The sequence below is a fragment of the Fusarium falciforme genome, chromosome 4 (genome assembly GCF_026873545.1).
Source record: "Fusarium falciforme chromosome 4, complete sequence".
Lineage (NCBI taxonomy): Eukaryota > Fungi > Ascomycota > Sordariomycetes > Hypocreales > Nectriaceae > Fusarium > Fusarium falciforme.
This window is the reverse complement of record NC_070547.1, coordinates 3334368-3356728: the sequence shown is the minus strand read 5'-3', so window position 1 is coordinate 3356728 and position 22361 is coordinate 3334368. Positions and strand designations below refer to the sequence as shown.

The 22361-nt window shown below is 54.9% G+C and overlaps 6 protein-coding genes and 1 pseudogene across 7 annotated transcripts, besides 1 other annotated feature; 3 read left to right on the top strand and 4 right to left on the bottom strand.

Annotated features, from left to right (window-relative positions):
* The first annotated feature begins 2505 nt into the window (after positions 1-2505).
* Positions 2506-4417, top strand: NCS54_00575700 (annotated as a pseudogene). The gene is made up of 2 exons: positions 2506-2836; positions 2889-4417.
* Positions 2506-4417: a sequence feature.
* Positions 4418-4628: 211 nt separating this feature from the next.
* Positions 4629-5267, bottom strand: NCS54_00575600 (NADH dehydrogenase [ubiquinone] 1 alpha subcomplex subunit; the record flags this gene model as incomplete). The annotated part of the gene is made up of 2 exons (XM_053151244.1): positions 4629-5122; positions 5180-5267. The coding sequence occupies 2 exons, from the start codon at positions 5265-5267 to the stop codon at positions 4629-4631; spliced, it is 582 nt and encodes a 193-aa protein (XP_053007219.1).
* Positions 5268-5892: 625 nt separating this feature from the next.
* NCS54_00575500 (Calponin-homology (CH) domain-containing protein) lies at positions 5893-7904 on the top strand (the record flags this gene model as incomplete). The annotated part of the gene is made up of 2 exons (XM_053151243.1): positions 5893-6059; positions 6116-7904. 2 exons carry the CDS (start codon positions 5893-5895, stop codon positions 7902-7904), a joined length of 1956 nt encoding a protein of 651 aa, XP_053007218.1.
* A 378-nt stretch (positions 7905-8282) lies between these two features.
* On the bottom strand, positions 8283-9947 carry NCS54_00575400 (MYND-type zinc finger protein samB; the record flags this gene model as incomplete). The annotated part of the gene is made up of 1 exon (XM_053151242.1): positions 8283-9947. The coding sequence occupies one exon, from the start codon at positions 9945-9947 to the stop codon at positions 8283-8285; it is 1665 nt and encodes a 554-aa protein (XP_053007217.1).
* Positions 9948-13755: 3808 nt separating this feature from the next.
* On the top strand, positions 13756-14538 carry NCS54_00575300 (6-phosphogluconolactonase; the record flags this gene model as incomplete). The annotated part of the gene is made up of 1 exon (XM_053151241.1): positions 13756-14538. One exon carries the CDS (start codon positions 13756-13758, stop codon positions 14536-14538), a length of 783 nt encoding a protein of 260 aa, XP_053007216.1.
* A 1022-nt stretch (positions 14539-15560) lies between these two features.
* Positions 15561-16937, bottom strand: NCS54_00575200 (Hypothetical protein; the record flags this gene model as incomplete). The annotated part of the gene is made up of 1 exon (XM_053151240.1): positions 15561-16937. The coding sequence occupies one exon, from the start codon at positions 16935-16937 to the stop codon at positions 15561-15563; it is 1377 nt and encodes a 458-aa protein (XP_053007215.1).
* Positions 16938-18030: 1093 nt separating this feature from the next.
* NCS54_00575100 (Hypothetical protein) lies at positions 18031-20040 on the bottom strand (the record flags this gene model as incomplete). Its single annotated transcript, XM_053151239.1, has 1 exon — positions 18031-20040. One exon carries the CDS (start codon positions 20038-20040, stop codon positions 18031-18033), a length of 2010 nt encoding a protein of 669 aa, XP_053007214.1.
* Positions 20041-22361: the final 2321 nt, after the last annotated feature.

Here is a 22361-nt window from a genome sequence, read left to right as displayed (position 1 = left end):
ACTTCTACTTGGCGTATGTTTATTGTGATGATCTGTGATCCCTCTTGTTTACACAAGAGAGACATCGTATCAAGTCCGAATCTGTTATAGGCTGATGGCTTTGCCCACGTCGAGCAACATGGAACCTGCGAGATTGTCAGCATTATTTTATTCTAAGAAAATGCCCCACGGTCGGTGATAAAACCCAAGTCACAATTGTCAGCAATCTGGCGAGTTTTACATGTTCATCATCCCAGACAGCTTTGGCCAACCGTTAAGACAAAGCAGCAGTCAGTATCTTCTCGTACATCTCTAATGGTGACGCAAGTGATGAGTGATATTTGACCAATTGGACTGTGTTTGCCAAGTTGGGCTTTCACTGCTTCCAGAGAATTGATGGTCGGTGTTTGTTTGCATGGGTATACGCGTAGGTACGGTGTCGTTTACCTGTCTACCCGTGGAAACAGCATTGAATGCATGGACGTGACACCCTCTAGATTGCTATGGAATCTGGGAGGCTCTTTGAGAGGATCTTTGTTACCAAAAATCGAACGTGGTAGGAGAAAGATTTGAAGGCTCGTAGTGGGCAAAATGCGGGAGGACAAGGATACTCGCAGACAAGCACGTTCAGAGCAAACTAATTCGCATTGCCCTATATAATCCCCTCACAAGCCTTGAATGTCTTTCGTGAGTTTATCACTCATCTTAATATATATACTGTACCTAGATGGTATATTCATATCCGTTGACGAGGAGTGTCGACAACGGAAACCTGCTGGGAATCCGGGTTATGAGCATAGGAGCGCTTCTCCAAGTAAGAACAATACCCTGGATCTTCCTTATCCGGCTTTCAACTGGCCTGCCCAGCTGCGCGGTAGTTGCCGTGTTCCTCTCGTCTCGTCATCGAGATAGAGCTCGCTCCCACGAGAATGATGAGAGCGAGGGAGTTTTTCCAGCAATATGCCAGCACTCTGGAATATCTTCTCCTCTGTTACTGTAGTCTGAACTATATATTTTTCCAATGGTGCAGACCGAGAGCCTCAAACATCTGGTGACCACCACAGCATATGCTTCTTGGGGGTTTCTCACAGACCAAGGAAACCGTCAAAGTAAGTTGGTTGGCACGATCGATGAGGCGATCTCTGGCTGACTTGACAATACAGGTTCTATATATAATCATCAACATCTCTTACGAAGGGGCAGAGCCGCGCCCACATCGGTCAAGAACTCACCATTCACGAGTTTATACTCTTGAACAGATTGCTCGTGAATATCAAGAGCTTGTACTGGAGATCGTCAAAGCCTACATTTACGTACCTCTTCAGCTTCACAGGTTAGGCGGCGTGTTAAAGGCTCTTACCCCTTTACCGAGAACAACCAAAGTGGTCGGTTGGTAGTGGCTGGATTCAAGTTCAACGAATTCTCCTGGAACCTGAGCAAACGCCGATTTCTCGCTTCGTCGTGAGCATCGAGGAGTGAACCAGCATTATCCGCTTGAAAGAGATAGGTCCACGCACTAGATACTATATACAGCCTTCCCCGGTCTTTCTCGCCTTGCCAACAAGAAAAGACTGGCTCGGACTGGGGCGTTCCCTTCCACGAGCCTGAAGACACCAAGTCCAATGTCTTCATTCAGATTATATATATACCAGTTTCGCCTGGGTCGATACATGGAGAAACAATGTGCCATCTGGCGACGAGAGCCGAGGAGCTCTTTTTGCTCAGCCATGCCGCATGTCTCAAGTTTGGTGGGCACTGGCTACCCAAAGAGCCCATCAGCCGAGTGAAGTGGCAGAGCCAACACACCTTCTTGTTTGGTTTTACGCGGTAGAACGAAGAGAGAGAAGCGATGCTCCGCATGCGGGACAGGAATCATAATCATTCTATCTATCTTGATGGACTACCTTGAATTAGGTACCTGAGGATGATATCCACCCAAACAGATAGGCGTACCTAGTTACCTACATATTTACAAATCCATTCTTGTAGTAAATCTGTTTTCTTAACAAACTCTGTGCTAGATCTCAACCCTTCCGTTGCTTAGGAGTGTAAGTGATTAACCAAGCTTATGAATGGCGACCTTGGCCCGAAGGTTGGAAGGGTGTTGTGATGGAGGATGGGATGGAAGGCACCGTGGGCCTTTCCCTAAGGGGCCAGTATGGGAGTCGAATCTCCAACAAACAAGGTGAGATGGCCGAGCGGTCTAAGGCGCTGTGTTCAGGTTCCACAAGAACTAGCAACGATTCGCAGTCTAGAAATAGGCGTGGGTTCGAATCCCACTCTCATCATCAATTTTTGCCAGTTTCTCTGTTTTTTTTTCTGTGCGTTTGCCTGCGTCAAGGTTTATTTCACCATTCCTGCGTGGGGTATAGCTGCATAGCGCTCCATTCAATGGCGTCAGTGGTCTGTCCGTCATCTTTGCTAGGTATTAGGCCCAGTGCGAAAGTGACAAAGCTTTGAGTGTGGCTTGGAGCTCAGGTACAACCCCTCCTGCCTTTCAAGGTTCCCTCTGATAGCGCCTCGTAGCGCGCGCTTCTCGCGATTCTCCAGGTCCCAACCCGCGTAAAGCGATACGTTCCCTTGCCTTTTGCCTCTTCACCAAACACCAGCCCAACCCAACCTACGTCAGCTTCAACTCTCCTGAATGTCTTCCACTCCGAGCGCGACATGGCATCGGCGTCGCCCTCTTCCTGCCTGTCCTCGCCGGCATCCTTTGTTACTGCGCACGACTCCATAGTCGACAAGTCTACCGCCGCCAGCAGTCCCGTCCAGGAGAATCCTTGTCCCTATCGCGATGCGCGCCAGCTACCCCGCGAGCTGAAGGCTCACTGCCATATTTTTCTTGAAGAGCAGCTATGTATGGTTTGATCCTCGTTTGTGTGTTGGTCGTTCTGCTGACTCTCATGGAGATGCCTCGGCCATTAATCTCCTCAACAGCATCGCCGGTGCTGGCGCATCCAAGCGCACTTCCACCAACAGAAAGGGTGTCCCGATTCCTCCCCCAAGCCATCTCGCCTTGCTGAGCACACTCATCATTCACCCCCTTCACACGACTCGCGCCGAGAAAAAGGAACATCTCGACGTATCCTCCCAAGCGCTCGACTATTTACGCAATATTCTCGCCATTGTCGGCCCCGTCAATGCCGACTTCAGAACCGCCTTTCAGTTCTACTCAGTCCCTCGATCAGGTCGCAGACGGGAACGAATTGCGTCAGCAAACGATAGTGATGTTTCCGACGCCGAATTGAGCGGCGACGATGAGCGCCTCCGGGGCAAGATCGCCAATGACGGCAGTGTATGGAACCGTGGCCAGGACTTTTGGTCTACTGTCGGCTGGGCCTTTAACTGCAGCACAATGTACCCCAACCGGTGGCGCTACTGGAAAGTCTGGCTGGAATTCATGATGGACGTACTCGAAGCCGACTGGAACGAGCGTGAACGGCGCGACAAGGCGGCACAGCAGGCCAACGGCCCCGAGAGCGAACCGATCCTGACATCAAGGGAGGAATCCATCATGGCCATATATATGGATCAACAGAACGGACGACAAAATGGCGCCAAGGGGTTCATCAAAGCTCTATTCGCCGATGGAGGCGAGTTATCATCCTCGGCCTACCGCGAGGTCTTTGACAAGGAACCCCGGGGCCCACGAAAACAATCCAAGAAGCGAAAACGAGAACAAGTGCTCGATCTAGAAAACGATAAGTTCGGCGACTATTTCGAGGATGAATCCATGTCGTCAGGTGTCTCAGAACCTCCCACGCCTCAAAAACCCAAGGACACACGCAAACTCGGGGATGCCGGGATCCATTCACCTGGCATGGTGGAATCAATAAGCATACGACTGCGCATTTTCAAGCTCTTATCGGCTGTGACATGGTCACTACGGAAGCGATCCGAGCTTAATCGTCTTTATGAGGAGTACACGGCTGCCCTCAAACTCCTACCATTACCGACATTCTCTCTTTTTCTTTCACAACGACCCAACATCTTATTACCCGAAGCCCTTGTGACGATCAACAAAGAACTTTTCGACCTACTATTACCTTCATCATACAAGAATCCTTCTAGAGTGGACCCTGAAGGCGACGCCCAGGGGAGTTTGACCATGCCCATGTTAGAACACTGTTATGTCTTGCACCCGGCAAATACCGTGGCGCTGGAGGACAATGCCAAGCTGTCACTGGTGGTCGAGAGTGCCATCCAGCTTCTATGGACGTTTGACATGATGGTGTATTCAGAAGAATTCGAAGCAGCTGTTGAGAAGGGCATCAAGGCTAGAGAGACCAAGGCAAAGAAGCGGCGGACAGGCAAGATGAAGGGGGATGCAGGCGATGCCATGGCGCAGGACGTCCTGGCGAACTCTGGGACAAGGCTCGGGATTCTTCTCGAGACGTTAAAGGCTATTCAGGAAGCGGAAGTGGAAGCGGAGTCATGAATTCGGGCTGGTTGATGGTCATGATGGGTTGGTTGGGTATTTTGATGGTGACACTTGTTGGTGACTTGATATTGTACAAACTTAGACTACCCCTGTACATAGATAGACATTATGTTGTAATGAATGATGATATCCTCTGAATATCGCTTTGGGCCCAAATCGGAATGGATAGCTTTTGTACATTGTTGTTACAATCTCTCGGGTTGACATCTCATCGTTTCCTTGTCGCCGTAGGGTTCCAGGCTGTAGGTTGCCAGCTCTCGCCAGGCCCCCTAGCCTTTGCCTTTGCCCATGGATCATCGCTCTTTTCAACCTCTTCCTCAACCTCCTTTGCGTCTGCGGGGGACTGCCGTTCCCGTCCAACGTCCTGCTGTGGCGGACTACCACCAGCCTGCGCCGACGACAGCAACGGCGCGGGAGCAGCCTCGGGGGCCTCCATGACACGGGGCTTGGCCTCCCACCGGGCGTCGGCCTCGGCGGCGAGCTTCTTCATCCTCACCTGGCGCGCCACGTCGCCCTCTTGCTCCTCGAGTGTCGGGGGATCCTGCCGGGTGTGCCGCAGCCACTGGTGCCACTGCGGACTGACCTTCACGGAAGAGTAGTGTGTCGACCGTGGGTAATTGACGATGCGACGCCATCGCTCGTTGCCCTCGAGGCCGCGCGTGAGCCGGAACTCCCAGTATGTGTTGCCCTGGAGGTCATAGCCTGCGGGTGGGGTGTGTAAGTCGAGGCCGAGAGGGTGGCATGAATGGAGGAACTTACCCATGAGGAAGCGTTTGCGCCATGGCAGACGGAGGGCCTTCCACCTGTACCAGACCCTAGCAACGGGGCCAATCTGGTTGGGGGCCATTGCAAGGTCTTGTCAGAGCTGGGCTGTCAAGATGCTTGCATATGTTTCGAAGGAAGGAGAATTTCGGGGGGGAGGGGCATGAAACAACCGGGCAGTCAAATCACCGACCATCCTAACCTAAGCAGCATGATGATGGCAACCCTCCACCAGCCACACTTTTTATGCGCACCAGCCACCCCGCGACGGCCTAAGCAATGACGCAGGCGTGCGTACGTGGGGATCAATTGTACCCAACCCACCTAATCTGGCTGCCTTCGCCTACCTAAGCTACTTACTTACCGGACGAACCAACCCTTCTTTCAACCTGCACTTCACTTCGGATCTCCGGGATGATCCCTTCTTTCTCTTCTTTTCTCTCTCCTCCATCAACTCTCTGATAGACAGACTGAACCAGGCAGCCTTTGCTTGTTTATTGCTATTCGATACCCCCGATACCCATCCCATCCCATCCATCCGTCACCCCCCTCAATCCAATCCAAAAGACGCTGCGTAACCCCAAGACTCGTTTGCGCGCCGCTACATTTACAGCCGCACAGCATTGCGTGGCCCTCTCTCGAACCCGATTAAAAGTGTCACATACTCAAACACTCGCTCCAACGTCCATCATCGACCTCTCAATCTCAACATGGCGTCCGTGACGTCCCTCGACAAAGACCTGCGCAAGATGCGCCTGGAAAAGTACACCCCTGCCGCAGCAAACGAAGCCCGTACGTGGATCGAAGATATCCTCGGCGAGAACTTGCCCTCTTCAGACCTTCTCGAGGGCCTCAAAGATGGTGTCGCTCTGTGCAGGTACGTCCCCTTGCCACATGGGCCATCGTGAATGCGGCACTTACACGACTCTGCAGACTAGCCAACCTCGCTCTCCCACCTCCTGGCCTCAGGTTCAAGCGATCGGCAATGCCCTTTGTACAGATGGAAAACATCTCCCTCTTCCTCCGCGCCTGCCAGTCCCCGCCCCTGAACCTCCACCAACACGATACCTTCCTCACCGTCGACCTGTACGAGCAAAAGGACCCTGCCCAGGTTCTCCAGTGCATCGGGGCATTCAGCAGAGCCGCCCACGCTGCGAGCCCCCAGAACTTCCCCACAGCCATCGGACCCAAGTCGCGACCTGATGCTGTGACACCCCAGGGGACAGGCTCGAGGACCCCCACCGGAACCCGCGATCGAGGCGCATCTTTCACCAGCAACCCATCACCGGCGTTCGGCCGCTCTGCCGCCATGCCACATCGGACCGGCGACTCGGGCTCCGGCCGGTGGAGCCCTACCAAAAGCCCTACCAAGAGCCCCGGATCTCCCGGCCCCATTAGCAGCTGGAGCAAGAAGGAGCATGAGGGCACTACCGCGCCGGCTTGGAATATTGCTCAGTACGGCTACTTAGGGGGTGCTAGTCAGGGTAACCTTGGCATCTCGTTTGGCGGACGGAGGCAGATCACTAGTGCTGGTCCCCGTGTGCCAAGCCTCGCCGATAAAGAGCGCCGTAGAAAGGAAGAAGAAGAGCGCCTTCGCCTGGAGGCCGAGGAGGAGGAGCGACGACAGGTTGAAGAAGAGGAGCGTGCGCGGATCCAGGAAGAGCTCCGATGGGAGCAGGAGGAGGAGAATCTGCGCGAGAGGGAGCGCCAAGCAGTCGATGAGGAGAAGCGACGATGGGAGGAGGAGGAACGCCAGTGGAAGCTGACAGAGGAGAAGAGGCGTCAAGAGGAAGAGGACGCTGAAGCCCGGCTCAATGAGGAGCGCAAGGCCGCAAGGAGCCGAAGCGATGCCAAACTCAAGGGTCAGTTCCTCAGCCAGTACCGAGCGGAGGAGGCGGCGTCGCAGCAGGACGGCGCCTCAGAAGACGACTACCGAAGCCGCGTCAAGCAGCTGGAGAAGGAGTTGGAGCTTGCCAGGCAACGCGAGGCCGAGTACGAGCGAGAACGCCAGGAGAGAGCGGAGCGCCTAGGAGGCGGACCCAAGCCCAAGGCGAAGAAGCCCCTCCTCTCCAGCCCGCCGACACGGTCGGATTCGTGGTCAAGAGATGAACGAGAGGTTCTGCGCACCCGATCTCCGCATAAGAGGGAACCTGTGCAAGAAGTCGACGTTCCCATCCTGCCGCCGAGGTCTCCTCGTCCGCTCCCGGACCCGACTTCGGCACCCAAGGTCAAGCCACAAAATACCGGCGGCCGTCCCCTTCCGGACCCCACGGCGTACGCTGCCAAGCCTGCTCCCGCCGCCCCGACCCGTACCGACCGCTTCCTCGCGAGCAACCCTGCTCCGGTGCCTGCCGCTCCTCAGACAACCTACTCGCGCGAACTCGGTGCCACAGCTGAGCACGACGGCGAGGACCAGCGCCGCGTGCAGAGCCAGGCCAAGACCAAGGCTGGCGGATGGGCGTCCAAGTCCCTCCTGGAACGCGAGATGGAGATGGAGCGCCAACGACAGCGCGAGTGGGAGGAGGCTCAGAAGGAAACGGCCGCAGCAGTGCGCTCCGGTGAGGGTGTAGATGGTATTGGTGGAGGCATTGGCGGCAGATGGGATGTTGGACAATGGGCCGGCTACACTGGCGGTGATAGCCAAAATAACGGATCACTAGGTATCGGAGCTGGACGGAGGCAGATCGTAGGACCGCGGCCACTGCCCGAACAGCCAAGGTAAGGCCTCATTATCGGGAAAAGGGGGGAAACGCTGGTGACATGCATGGGTCGAAAAGGGGCAAGCTTGGTGATACTGGTGTTCTACCGTAGTTTAGTAGTAATTGGCCACGTCTGGATCACTTGTCATAGTCTCGAATAGATGCCACGACGGGCGATGGTTCATTCCCCAGGGTGAGAGTTGACTTAGCCATCAGTATTCCGTGATCGGGGTCAAGAAATCTCATTAACATGTGTATATACCGTGTGTATTCATCTTCGCTCCGAGCAATCAATGAATGTCCCATAACTTTTGTCTATAACCCATCCATCCATTCCCTAAAAGGCTCTACGCCATCCAAGTTCTAAAGATACACCTCGTGAGCAGATCATGGATCCAATATCAAGCCTCGTGCTTCGAATCGCTTGCAGCAGCCTCATCCCGACAACGCTTACACATGCACCAGCCGCCCAGGCTGCCTCGTGCCCATTCTCGACGCTGCTGCACGGGCAAGTTTACGTCACAGTAGTGGTTCAAGATCTCTTCTCCACGCTTGATGCCCCCCGGTCGGCCATCCAGCACACGTTCTCGCCTGGCCTCGAGCACCATGCGGCCGCCCCATTCCCAGGTGACGTTGGGGTCGCAGTCGTGATTCGCAAGGCACCAATAAGGGTGGACGGCGGCCACATCTGGGCGGCCGTCCCGGGGGTTCTTGCGGGCTGACGCAGTGCCGCGGAACTTGGCATACAGGGTGTTGAGCACCCAGAGATCATACTCGGCGAGGGAGGCGTAGATATCAATGTCCATCTTCTCGAGCACATGGAGCGGTGTCTCGATGCTATACTTGAACGAGAACGGAAGGGTCCATTCGGGCGGAGGGCCGGCGTTTGGCGAGACGTTGATGTCGTTGGTTCTGGTTGGCACAAAGTCGCCCCAGATGTATTTGACCTCGCGGACGTCCAGGGGGTGAACCTCCTCGTGGGCTGCAATCGCCAGCACACGGGACAGCAGCAGCAGGTACAGGGTCTCGTCAGCCTCGAAAGCGTCAGGGTCCTTGGCGATTGCATCAACGTCCTTTTCGCAGACGGCAGGGTGATATCGCTCCATGGCTTGATCGTGGCAGTACTGGGTGCAAAAGACAGTGTCGTAACATTCGTCGCAGCTGACAGGTTCATTCTCACTGCCGAGTGGCGGCAAATCGGAGCTGCAGGCGTCGCAGATGGAGTCTTTCAAGCGGTTATTGGCAGTTAGGAGGGAATATTCCCTGAGAACCACCTCGCCAGGGGCAATGTCCTCCTTGGCGAAGACCCCGAGCTGCTTGCACGTCGGGATAATCTCGTAGTCGTCGGTACTGCTGGCTCCTTCGAGCAAGATGGGCAGGGTAGCAACCTCGACTGCGCACTTGGGGGCCATTTGGCTCAAGTGCTCATTCAGGTCCGTAAGCGACTCGGCCGAGAATCGATCAGGCTCATGGTCGTTCCAGGGATACACCTCACGGCGAACGAGACCGCCGTCGGGGAGGTTGGGGTAGTCGATGTCGACATCGTCGCGGCGGAGTCTCCGGCGAGCTACCGTGTTGATGTTGTTCTTAGTATCGAGCAGCTCTCGGTTCGAAGGACAGAGCTGGAGGCCACGCTGGCAGAAGCTGGCGGCACTTTTGAGAGATCCGCAAAGAAGAAGACCGAGAGACAGGATCTGATAGGCACGGACCGAGGCCAAGGTGGCCAGGCGCCTAACCACGTCGTCTCCCTCTGAATCTCCCTGGGAGTCATGCAGCTCATCCTCTGGGAGGTTACCGTGGACCAGCACATCAGGGAGGGGGACTGCAGTGTGCATCTGCAGAGACTCTAGAGCCTGGTCATGGTATTCGAACCCTTCGTTGAGAACCTCGTCGGCAAGAAGCAAGGCGCGATATGCATCGCCGGCAGCCAGGTCCGGATATCCTAGATCCGAGTGGACAACCGCCCGCTCCAGGTACAAGATCAGGTCATAGGGCAGGCTGACGAGCCCTTCGGTTAGCTGCGACCGACGGTCCAACAGCTTCTCGTTCCGAGCCGCCGTGTCCATGTCTTGTCTCTTCTCTTGCGAGCTGCTTTCGAGTTTGGTTTGTTGTATAAGTTGAGGCGAGCGCAACGAGGGGCAGCAGAGTGAAAAGCCGAGCTAACGGATCTAAGCGACAGCTTCGCTTGGTCTGCGGATCCGACAGATCAAGGTTGGGGCCGGCGTGTAGGCACAGACAGTAAAGTGCTGTATCTGTAGCGGTGACACTCGTAGGGCAGAGGGCTCCGTCGACAACTGACGATAGCGGCTCCCGGGATGCCAGGCAAGGATCGGAGGGAAAAGAAAGGGCTTGCAGGCCAAGACGGGGTGACAATAATACCGGCGCAGTCCTGGTGCGAAGCTGCTGACGATGCGTACGACTTATTTAGTACAAGCCCTTGCCATCCCTTGAGCGTGCTTTCGTGTGTGTTCTGGTCGAGTCTAACCAGGACGGAGACAAGCCGGGGCGGCCACTTTGAGCCCGGTGCAGCCAACAAAGCGTCTGGTGGCAAGCCAGTTGAGGTCGTGTGGGTTGTCAGTCTGCAAGCGAGTGTGCAACGGGAAGCCTGTGGCTCATGTATGGCTTTTGGCAGCCAGGGATTGTCTCTGTCCAACAAAGCCACCGATGGGAGTTGCCGTGCAAGGAGGACAAGGATTGGACGCGGGAAGAGACGTTGGAGCCGTTGAAGACCCTAGAGCAACCCCAATGCCGAAGGCGGAAGAGGGGAAACAACCAGGAGATGTGATATGTTGGCGACGATTCAATTGGTGTCGGCGGAGAGAAGGTTCCGGCAACAGAGGGTGTTATTGAGTCTCCAGACCCTGTCTTGGCCGGGAATAGAGGGCGGAAGACGGTGCTGGCCCCGAGTTTCTGGAAGAAAGAAAATTCAGCATAGAACGGCCAGTGCTTTCAGGTTCCCACCCTCCTCTCCTGTCCTCTGCCAGGCACTCACTGTACTGTACATGTCCTGGTGAGCCGAGAGAAGTGTGAGGTTTTTTGATCGCCAGGGTCCATCCATCTGAAAACGTCCCACAGGTGGAACTAAAAACTCCATCCACACCACCCTCACCCTCACAATTTCGTATTCATAGGTCAGCCAGTCGACGAGGCCAACCAACCAGACTGCTCAAGCCCGGGGGCGCTGATGGCAGCCGAGGGAACATGAGCATGAGCCGGCGCTAAAGAGAATCCGCTCTGACAAACAACGCCTTTTCTTTTTTTTTTTCCCTGTCTTGCCTCTGCACGCACAAAACGAAACGTCCAGAAACAACGCACAGGCCCAACACTTACATGCGTGCCGTTGCGTTGCTAGACCGTTGTCCCAGTCCTCGTGGTTGGTTCGCCATCCATCTGTCGATTCCGCAGCCAGCATACATGACAAGACGCAGGCTCTGGCACAGGGACAAGCACCTACAGCTGCTCACCGTCTCTTAGACAGATCCCAAGAGAACATCAACCCCCCACAGAAAGCCAGCGCCAAGCGGTGCGGGAGCGTTCTAGCCCGTACGTCGTGTCGTGCGTCATGATGCTGTACCTGCTTTCTTTCCGAGACCCTCGAGTCACGACTTGGTGTTCAGTTGTACGGAGGCTGGCTGCTGCAAGTGTCTCGTCTAGTAGCATTCATGGAGCAAGCAGTGTTGTCAGGAGGAGAGGAGGCCAGGGTTGGTCAAGGGAGGTTATAAAGACAACGACCTCAAGGCCCTTGTGAAGATTGTGGAACGCATGAAATGGAGGGGTACGTATTGCAGGGAAGATGTGGAGGGGCAGGCACGCTTGGCTGATTTTTGCAACTTCCATCGACTTGATTCCCATGGAGCTCAAGGACAACTTACCTCAGCTGAGCAACCTAACATAAGTAGGTAGGTAGTTAAGTAGACGTAAAGCCCTTCTAATTGTCTTGTAATACCTTATAAATATCACTAATCTACCGTATCACTGGTGTTTAGGGTCAACGTCCTTAGTCAGCCAAAGACTGTCTTGTCTCATGGGGTGGAGGTTATTCTCGGTCGTTTTGCAGGGTAAACCTGGACCACCGTTATGGAGCCCATCCAGCTCGCTCGCATAACTCGTACCGTTGCCTCCGACTGTAGGACATTTTCAACTGCAGCGGAAATTGGAGTCTGGGGTATTCGCTTCTCGATGGGTGACAATACTACGTGAAGCTGTTAGCATACTTGTAGTTGAATGTAAGCTCCCCGTGATCCATCCATCCATCCACAAAGCTTCAGCGGGCGCTCTTTGAGCAATCGATGGAACCCCAAGCTAGCAGGCCCCAGTCCCAGCTCTTGGAAGCACTCTAAAAGAAAAAAAAAATAGGCCAGGCACATACGTCATGAGGGCTCAGGAGCAGAACCCCGCCAAGCACATGCTTGTGGCCTCTTGTTGGAATTCCCCCCCCCTTCCTCCCACACAACCAGGGGTCGCAAAGATCACCGAGCGGCCGACGAGAGGGAAGCAGACGGGGACAAAGGTGAGGCCACAACCACAAAGTGTTGGGAAGGGGCATGCAGGGGTTGTCCGAGCTCCCCTGTTCCCCTCGTTATCACGTTGCAAGCGCAGAATGCGTCGGGGATATTCTGCCTATGTCGTCTTTTTCCCGTCCTGATCGAGGGCACGGTATCATGCCGGACGAAGCCATTGGCTACCTTCCTGGTCTTCTAGGTTGCTTCGAGATATGCTCTGCCACCCTACATCAAGTCAGGGATCCGGGACATGTGGCCATGGCGACTGGTGGAGGGGTTGGGTTGGTGTTGTGTCACCACGCCGTGATGATGATGATGTCGGTTCGGCGGAGGAATGGATGGGTTAGGTAGGCAGGGGATCTAGAGCACGTCAACAATGGAACGGCAAGCCAGGCCGACGGAAAGGTTAATCTGCCCTTGCTCACTGCATCGACAGCTCCCTATCAGATCATCAGATCCAAGGGGTGTTATCAAAGCTGGACCTGGACAGACATGAAGCTTGGCCCCGTTGTCCAATAGCTCAGCCTCTCGCGGTTCGGCAAGGGAGCATACTCATGCACTCGGAAGCTCATGGTTGATGATAGCGTTTGCTTCAAGCTCCGGTAGCACGCGGGTGGGCGGCTCTCCTTGCATTATCCAGAGAATAAACCAAGAATGACAAGTCAAACAACGGGACCAGACTAGAGCAACCCAAAAAGTCAAAAAAGCTACAGTGGTACGCCACTGCGCTCATCATTCTGCTACAGGGCTGTCTGTCATTGTTGTGTTGTGTTGTGCCTCATCATATCAATCCCCCCGTTGCCCCGGATAAACCATCCTCTCTCACAGCTTTTTCCCTTGCAAAGAAGCCATCGTGAGGCCGTCTTCTTCGTCGGCCTGCTTCCCGGTCCTCCTTCGGCCGCCTTTTCCCCAGCCCCGGGTCGACAATCACCGAACGACGGAGCAAGTACCTGGTACCAGAAAAATCGCCGGGACCGGGACCTTCCAACGGGAACTGGACTGGAACTGGAACTGGAACCCAGCCCAACCCCGCCCCCTCCATCAAATTGTCCCATCCCATCACGTCTCATCCCATCCACAACGTTCTGCCCGGCCTAAGTCCTGACAATTTACCTACCTTGCTTGCTTTGCCCTGCCTAAGGTTGTCTAATACCTGACTTATCTCTGCTCACGTCAAATCAATCAGAGCCACAAGGAACCTTAAGCTGCCTACCTAAGCTGCCTACTTGGCCATCATCTCTATCCTCCCCTCCCCTCCTCCTCCTCTCTTCTTCTTTTCTTCACTTTTTTTCTCCCCTCTTCATCATTGTCGTCACTTGTCGAAAAAAACAAACCCCCCACTACTCCAAAGCCCGCACACACCAACTTCACCATGGCTAAAACACAGCCCAACCTCTTCGCCTTCCCCAGCGTCGACGTCCTCGCCCAGGCTCTTCGCTCATATGTCATCCAGAGCCAGGCCGCGGGCATCGCCCGTCACGGCGCCTTCAAGGTTGCCGTCTCTGGCGGTTCCCTCCCAAAGACCCTCGCCCAGGCCCTCCTCGCCCCCTCCTCAGGCCCCAACGACGTCGTCGATTTCGCTCGCTGGGAGATCTTCTTCGCCGACGAGCGCGCTGTTCCCCTCGACCACGACGATTCCAACTATGCCCTTCTCAAGAAGGAGCTTCTGGACAAGATCCCCGAGGGTCAGAAGCCCACTGTCCACACAATCAACACTGAGCACCTGAACGACCTTCAGGAGCTCGCCGACGAGTACGAGCAGACCCTCGTCGCTAGCTTCGCCAGCCGCGACTCGGTTCGCCTGCCCATCTTCGACCTCCTCCTCCTCGGCTGCGGCCCCGACGGCCACACCTGCTCTCTCTTCCCCGGCCACCCTCTGCTTCGCGAGACCAGTGCCTGGGTTGCTCCCATCGACGACTCCCCCAAGCCTCCCCCGAAGCGCATTACTCTCACCCTCCCCGTCGTCAACCACGCTGTTCGCGTCGCCTTTGTTGCCACGGGTGGCGGCAAGAAGGATATCATGAAGCAGATCTTTGATACCAACGGTGGCCTGCCCTGCACCCTTGTCAACGAGTCCACCGGCGAGCGCTGCAGCTGGTTCGTCGACGAGCCTGCCGTCGAGGGCGTCAGCTTCCCTCGGAGGGCCTTCCTATGATATCAGTTACAGTCCGGCTACAAGGTAGCTCTGCGCACTCGGCGCGTTGCATTTCAATTGTCACGCAAATGCTGCTGGACAGGGGATCTTGCTTCGCATCCATGAAAATCTGAGACTGGCGCGGGGTAGCTGATGACGAGCTTCAACGACCTGACCTACCCTGGCAACCTTACCTAGGCAAGCGGGCTACGATTCACTGCGCATTTTGGTGGCTAGACGAACCGCGACAAGAATAAACTGCACACCTCGTGAGCAGTCTGGCGCCAAGACTGTACTCATGTCTGTGTAAGCGCATACATACCTTTTGGTGTGCGGTGTTCTTTCTACAGCCCATTTGCCTGGCTCGATCTCTTCGGAAATTCAATGTTTTATGAAACTTCGTTACGCCTTCGACATAGATAGGATGTGCCCTTTGCTCTTCACTTCACTTCATCATCCACCCGTTTAGCCATTACAACCCCTTATGACATCTCTTTTTTTCATTTGCGCGGAAACCATTTAGAGGGCGTTGCGAGGCGGAGGGAAGCCGCCAAATATGATGACACCACACACACCACCACACACAACACATCGAGTCACACATGAAAACACAAACTCACACTCACACGATACTTGCAAGCTAGAATGGGAGGTTGGTCGTTTTTGCCACAGCTTTCAGCTGTCCCCTTGTCCCTTTTAATCGATATTCGATCCACTTGTGAGCACGACGGAAAGGGAGGAGAAGATCTGCTTTTTCGTGTCCCTTTTTGCTGCTCGTCGACATCATCTTCACCAATCGCCTTAGCTAGAGAGGCTCTCGTCTTCCCATGATAAAAGCAGTCTATTCTATTCCATCGCGTTTGGGAAAAAACCAAAGTTCAATCGCCTGCTGTGATGCTCGTGGGCGAGAGTCGCTCTCATGTCCATGCTGCGCTTCATCCATCCATGCCATTATGCCTGTAATGAAAAAAAAAAAAAAAAAAAGAGAGAAAAGGAGAAGAAAAACATTATCCATCCATATAAGAATCCGCTGTGAACCAGTCTTAAACGACTCGCCAGATCGCTCCAGCCCTAGGGGTATCATCGATATCTTCTTCCCGGTTCATCCTCTCGATCCAGTCGTCCTCTCGGGCGAGCGCGTCACGCTCAATGTCTTCCATGACCGCCAGCTCTGCCAGCATTCCTTCAACCATGGCACGCGAACCTTCCACCATCCGCTGCAGGCTCGACCGCTCTGCAGTCTTATCTCCGTCGTCGGTCTCAGGAAAGTGCCCCAACTCCTCCAGCTGTCTCCCCAATGTCTCTAGGCGTCGGACAAGCCCTGTGTATTCTTCCTTCCACGCAGTCTCCAGCTCGCCGATAAATAGGACCTCGCTCTCCTGCAAGAGGGCTCCGCCCTCGCGGCGCGCCTCTTCAATCTCGCACATGCGGTCAACCCACCGCTCGAACCGTCTGACGACCCTCGCATAGCGACCTCCAGGCTCGCCGAGGGTCCAGACGCCATTGACCACTGCATCTAGCGTCTGGATGCGCTCCTCCAGGCCGCCGCCAATGGCCCAATTGCGAAGAACCAAGACGTTTTCTCTTTCAACCTCGGCCCTCTCGCGATCGTCAGCCTGCTTGCTTGCGACGGCAAGCTTTGAGAATCGTTCTCCCAATTTGCGCTCAGCGCTAGCGCGCCAGGCAGTGTTCACAGCAGTTGCATCCTTGTGTAAGAGATGGAGTTGTAGAAGCTCGGTCTGTAGTCGACTCGTCTCGGCAGAGGCGGCAACGTTGGCCGGGAGTTTCGACGGGGACGGTGGAGCGAGGAAGGTCGACGTCAGAGGTTTCGGCGCGGAGGACTTGGCTGGCGAGTAGTGTTGTTGTAGAGTCGTAAAAGCTGGTCGAAGATGAGGTGCGTGGGCTATGGCAGCATTTGCGGGCTTGTCATGGCTGCCTGCGGTTCTCGACCGGAGGGGACGGGTCGCTGTGGTGGTAGTCGTTGTCGTACCGCTGGACGACGAACCTGACGAGGGTGGCCTTAAAACGGGAGCGTTTCTTAGCCCGGTAGTTGTGCTCTTAGCACGCCCATGCGAAACAACCCTCTTTGTCTGTGTAGGCTGGCCATCTGCTGAAGTTGGCCTCACCGCTGGTCGAGGTCTTGTGGCTGTTGTGGAGGGAGGATACCTCGTCGACTCCCTCTTTGGAGGCTCATGTGTCGCTGTCTTTACAGGCTGCCTCACCGATGTTGACCTCGTGAGGCCTGTTGACCCGCTCCTCAATGTCCTTGTGGTGGTGGTAGTACTGCTGGCCGTTGTTGCGCTCCTAGTAAGAGGCTTGATGGGCAGGCGACTCGGCGAGCCATGGCGCTCTGCATCAGTGGTGCTCGTAGCCGTAGAAGTAGGCTTGCGCAGGGAGCGCGAGCGTTGTAGCGAGGACATGATGACCCTCTCTTCCGGATGGATGTGTCAATTCTTCCTTGATGGGTTGTTGTTGACAGGCGGAGGAGGATTTGGGGCTGCCAGGCCAGGGTTACTCGGCCTACCGGTAAGTCAGCCGGACTGGCAGGTGCCAGGGGGCAGATGGATTGGATGTGGAGCCGGAGACGCAGCCCCCACACCGGCGGATTGGGGAATTCGAGATCAGCCCTACGTCGAGTCAAAGGGAGAGGAAGTTGTTTCGAAAGATGTGATGTTAAGGGACAGCTTGTGGAATGCTTTTACCTGGATGCATTGATATTCAATGCCAAGGTCAGTAATGCGATTTCCTCGCCTTGAATATGAGGTGATAGCATTGTCAGATATTGCATAAGCCAGCCTGTTTTGGTCATTCCTTGATGCTCGTGCCTGGTCAATTTCACACATTGTCATGCCCGTGGGAGGCCTGACACGTGGACCTATAGCTCACCTGTATCACTTAACTGCTACTATAGTAGGTCTTAGCACATGGGTGTAGTGACCTACTGGTGACTGATTCGAAGCCAGCGTCTCGGCTAGCGCAGGAGGTCTCTTCAAACAATACAACTTGGCTAGGTGATGGATAGAGAATCGGGTTTGTTATTGATCAACAACGGAGTAGCGCCCTTCTAGGGCACCGCACAAGCGGTCTAGATCTAGCAGACCAATGAATAATAACATGAGAGAACACGAAGAGGACATCCCGTCCATGCCAGTGACATTGGTCAGCCAAAGATAAAACATGTCCTCCTCGTGCAGCCCCATGTGAGCCCTTCCCCTTATCGTCCGGCGTGCCAAATGCGCCGGTGGTCGCAAAACATGGTATCGTCAAAGTAGCAACAAATAACATCCTCCCAGGGTGTCTATGTTTTCCATGCAACTATTTTCCCTTCGTAGCCATCCCATATCATACATGCGATCCGTGAGCCAGCCCAGCCCAACCCTGTGAACGTTTTCTATGCGTAACAAAGGAAATCAGTAGTAGTGACAATAGTGAACAAGTGTGGTGATGATAGGAAAAGCTTCAAGGATTGTCAAATCTCGCGAGATTTTTAGCCTGTGGCCTGGTTTGATTCGATCACGACGTTTGCTTCGCCTCGTCTGTCAATCGTCGTAGATCTCTTCCATTGCTGTTCAGTTTCTTGAGGCAAGATTCGCAGATTCGTAAATGGCAAAATGTGCATGTCCATCGATCTTCGACATCCGACTTCTCGCAACCCTGGCATGTCAGGGGATAGTGCCTGTTGGTTCGACGGTTCATCGTCCTGTGTCCATGGTAACAGTTGAAGTGAGATTCCTTCAACGGCGGTGCCTTGATGACAGTTCCCTCGGCTATGGGGAAATCGGCTTGTTTGGGGAAGTAAGCCGCTTGCGGGTCGGGTTCTCGTAGAACCTTCATCTCGGGGTACAAGGTCCCATCTCGGCCTTTGTAGAGAAGTCCCTGTGATTCAGATTGTACCAGCCTTGGATCTTGATCCACTGCAAGCTGTCGGGGCGGAGCATTAGACCTCACAGACGAGTGCCGTGGCGGAAACCGAGTGGGTACATCTGCAGGAGGCTGCGTACGGTTCGACGCAGAGTCGCTACCGGCTGATCCTCGATTTCCGGCAAAGTCAGTGACCAACGGTGGGAGCGATCCCATCACCGGTGATTCGACTTTGGCGCTTGGCTCAGGCTGCGGTTTGATCTCGACTGGGCTCGGGAGCTTTGGCGGGGGAAGAGCTTTGCGGGTAATGGGCTTGGACTCAATGCTGGCGGATGAGGGCGCCCTGGCTCGCTGCTGGGGAGGAAGCTGAGGAATGTCATTTGGAAGCTCGGGAGATACTTCTGCGACAGGCTCTGGGGACGATGCAGGCGACAGAGGCGAGACAAATGAATCAACAATAGGGGTTTTGATGTCTTCCTTTTGATATTCAGGTGTAGGAGGCCTTTGCGCACCAGGCCGTGGGGTTGAAGACTTGCTGGTGTCACTCGACGATTTGCCTCGGCGATGAAGATGAAGCTTGTCCTTGAGGCGATTGAGCTTGGAGCTGTTGCTGCCCATGACTGGAGACTCGGCTGCCTGCTCGGAAGCCGGCGCCTGTCGAGTATCTTGACCCGAGAGAGCTGAATTGTTTGTGCTCCTGAGCTGCTGGCTCGGTAGTGAGGAGACTTTGGTGACGCCTTCAGGGAGCTGTTGTTGGGCCGACTGAGATGGCGCAGCGACGGCAATAATGGGCTTTGTCGCAGCGGTTGAGCCGTGGCTGGTAACAAGCTTTAGGTCGGGGAGCTCGAGGCTCCGCTCGGCCTTGCTGGACCGGCGCCGCCAGAGTTGAGGCTGCTGCTGAGCTCGGGGTGGTGATGATTTGATAGGTGAGATGTTAGACTCCGGCTTAGGCGGGCGATTCGGAGCAGGGGTGGCCGGAAGGTGGTATTTGGTATCCTTGGAAGGTAGAGGCGGCGGACGACTATCTTTGACAGGCGGCTTGGGTGCAGCATATTGTTGCTGGTCTTGATGTTGATGTTGGTGTTGCTCGGCGGAGGCAGGACTCATAAGCGTGCTGGTCTTTGTACTGGTGCTGGCAAGTGGAGCTTCGCGGCTCGGGGATGGGTTTGCCTCACTTTGATGGTCGCTGTTGGTATTAGCTCCGTCGGATGACCTGACCAGCGACTCGCCCGAGCTCCGGGAGTAGGCAGACAAAATGCTCGACAGTGACTCCGAAGGGGACGGTGGTGGAGGTTGCTGCTTCTGTTGGTGCCCGGGCTGCTTCTGAGGTGGTGGAGGTGGTTGCAGAGGAGGCTGCTTGCCGACAGGCCGGCGTGGGATAGCCATCTTTGGCGGACCGGCCGGGGGCGCATCGGCAGCTGCGAGCAGGTGCAAAGGCGGCAGTGAACGAGGCAAAGGTTTTGCATTGGCCATGCTGGTCGACCTAGGCGGGGGCATAGAAAACTCGCTGGTGGGAGGAAGGCGAGGTGAAGGATCGTCGTAGTCGTAGTCGTCGTAAAAAGCTGGGTCGTCAGGACCTGGGACATCAGGGAGAGCTTTGGACCAGCGAGAGGTGCCTGTTTTAGGCGGCTGAAGAGAGCTGACGTTCAACATGGTGGCCATGACGAACTAGGCCGTCGATGGAACAAGGAGAAGGGGTAGGGGGAGCGGTCAACTTGAAGCAAGATGGAACAGGCGAAACACGGAGCGCAGCAAAAGGTAAAGCAACGGGCTGGAAAAGCGTGCGAGAATGCCGGGCCCTGGAATCTTTTTGATAAATTGGGAACCTCGGGTTATGCGGGATTCACGGAACGCCCCTCGAGGGATGATGAACCAGCATCCGAGTGGGGGGAGGGAGACAAGAAGTGACCAAGAGGCGTGTTGGAAGTGAAACCACGAGAGGATCTCGAGCTCAAGACTGGAGCAAAAGGTGGTGTGTGTGGGTGGGACAAGGTTCAAGACGGAGAGGAACTGAAATAGCAACACGAGAGGAAGAAGTAGAGACAAGAAGCAGGGAGGGAGAAAAGATGGGAAAAGACGAAGAGATGCAAGAAGAAGAATTGGATGGAGGAGAGAGAACAACAAGTCCAAGAACTTGTTTTGGTTGGTAGGTATTACGCTTCCTGCCTGTTTACGGGAGTTCCAAGGTTTCATCACACTCAGAGGCTGCCGCGGCCGCGGCGCCGTCTTCAACCCTGCCCAGCCAAGGCCAGTTCTTTGGACCGAGCCGTTGGGAGCCTGCTAACCTCGCTCGCTGTCAGGCAACTAGAGATGCACATGTACTGTACCTTGCACCACGACCCATCCCCATCTCCATCCATCCACATTGGATCGCGGGATGGGCGGAGGAGGCTTGAGAAGTGGCTTGTACCGGACGACTCGTCAAGTCCGTAGTGGGCCTTGGGGCGTTGCAGGGACACTCTGGCGCATTGTTCGCTGTGGCTCTTCCCTCCCAGCGGCCATCCGCAATCAGGGGACTAAGCCATATCGGCTGAAACAGCCACTAGATTTCAGCAGGGTTGAGGCAATTCAGGGCGGGCTCGCGTGGGACCGCAGCAGGAACACCCCCAGGAGCTGCAGTAGCGAGCGGGGACAGTTGTTCACTCCAGCTGAAAACCACGTCACCCCTGGCATTGCCTTTTTTTTCTTTGCCTTTGATAGCATGTGTAAAGAAAGAAGCGAGAATCAAGACATTGATTGCGCTGCAGAGGAGAGAACGATTGGTATGGTGTATTCTTTCAACCTCGGTTTTGGAAGAATCTGTCCTCATCATGGCACGAGGTAACCATGATCTGAGCGCCTTGTTCCTCCCGTCCCGAATACGCCCATATTCACGTTGTGTGATAAAGACAACGTTTGGAAAGAACGGCCAAGCCCAGCTCTCCCCCGTGATCCACTTTGGCTTTTCTTCTTCTCGTCTTGTCCGTCCCATCTCTTCATCTCGTCTCATTTCCTCTCATGCACAGCACCACCACACCGCACGGAACGGAATCCCGAGGCGGTCAGATGACATTCACTGATCATTCTCTTCCCTTCTTTTTCTCATGAGAATACCGAATACTTCATTCTTGGCTGTTCAATATTATGACCCTTTGCACGCGTATAAGCTCAGCCTCAATGATATGCATTTCAACACCAGCGCGCCACGAATTCATGGCCCAAATATTGGTTTCCAGTGGTGAGGTACAGTACATGTACATCAGGAACCCCCAGTCACTGATCGCCCAGCCCGGCCCAGCCGCGTCACTCCCCTCGACTGTGTGGTGTGCGTTCAGGGCGATCGATCCCCCATTCATCACAGTCCAAGCATCTCCACAGCTAATTACATGCTGCCGGATGGCACTCCACTCCGCGTGATCCTGCAATGTCTGGCAGCATTGTTGGAAGAGGTCGAAACAAGATGAAAATTGCCTTTGACAGGGAAACGGCTTATGACGAGGTGGTGCTTCATGCTTACGCCGTGGTTGGCATTGACAGAAAGGTGCCTCGTGGGTTTGTCCGGATTCGTCCTCGATCCGCCAATCTTGACAAAACCGATGTCTTGCCCACGTCAAAGTCAACCCCAGTCGAATGTTCCAAGTTTCATGGCGCACGGATCATCATCATGACGAACCTTCCGGGGCATTGGCTTCTATGCGTGGCGGCCTCTCGGTCTGAAAATCATTGTTGACAAGCTAGTTTGCCACGACTGCTCTCGTGCACGTACGACATTGATGCCCCTGGGCTTGTACACTGGCGTACATCGCGCGCGCAGCTGTCCGTTCCCGTCCTGAACCAAGAATAACTGCGAAGGATTCTCTGGGATTACAACATCTAATCTTCTCAATGCTGCGAGATGAGATGCATCAGAACTGGGCAGGGAACCCTCGCGGCAGATGCTGTCCAACAATGAGTGGCATGAACACAACCATGAATGCTTTCGCCCAACACCAACAGCACGGACT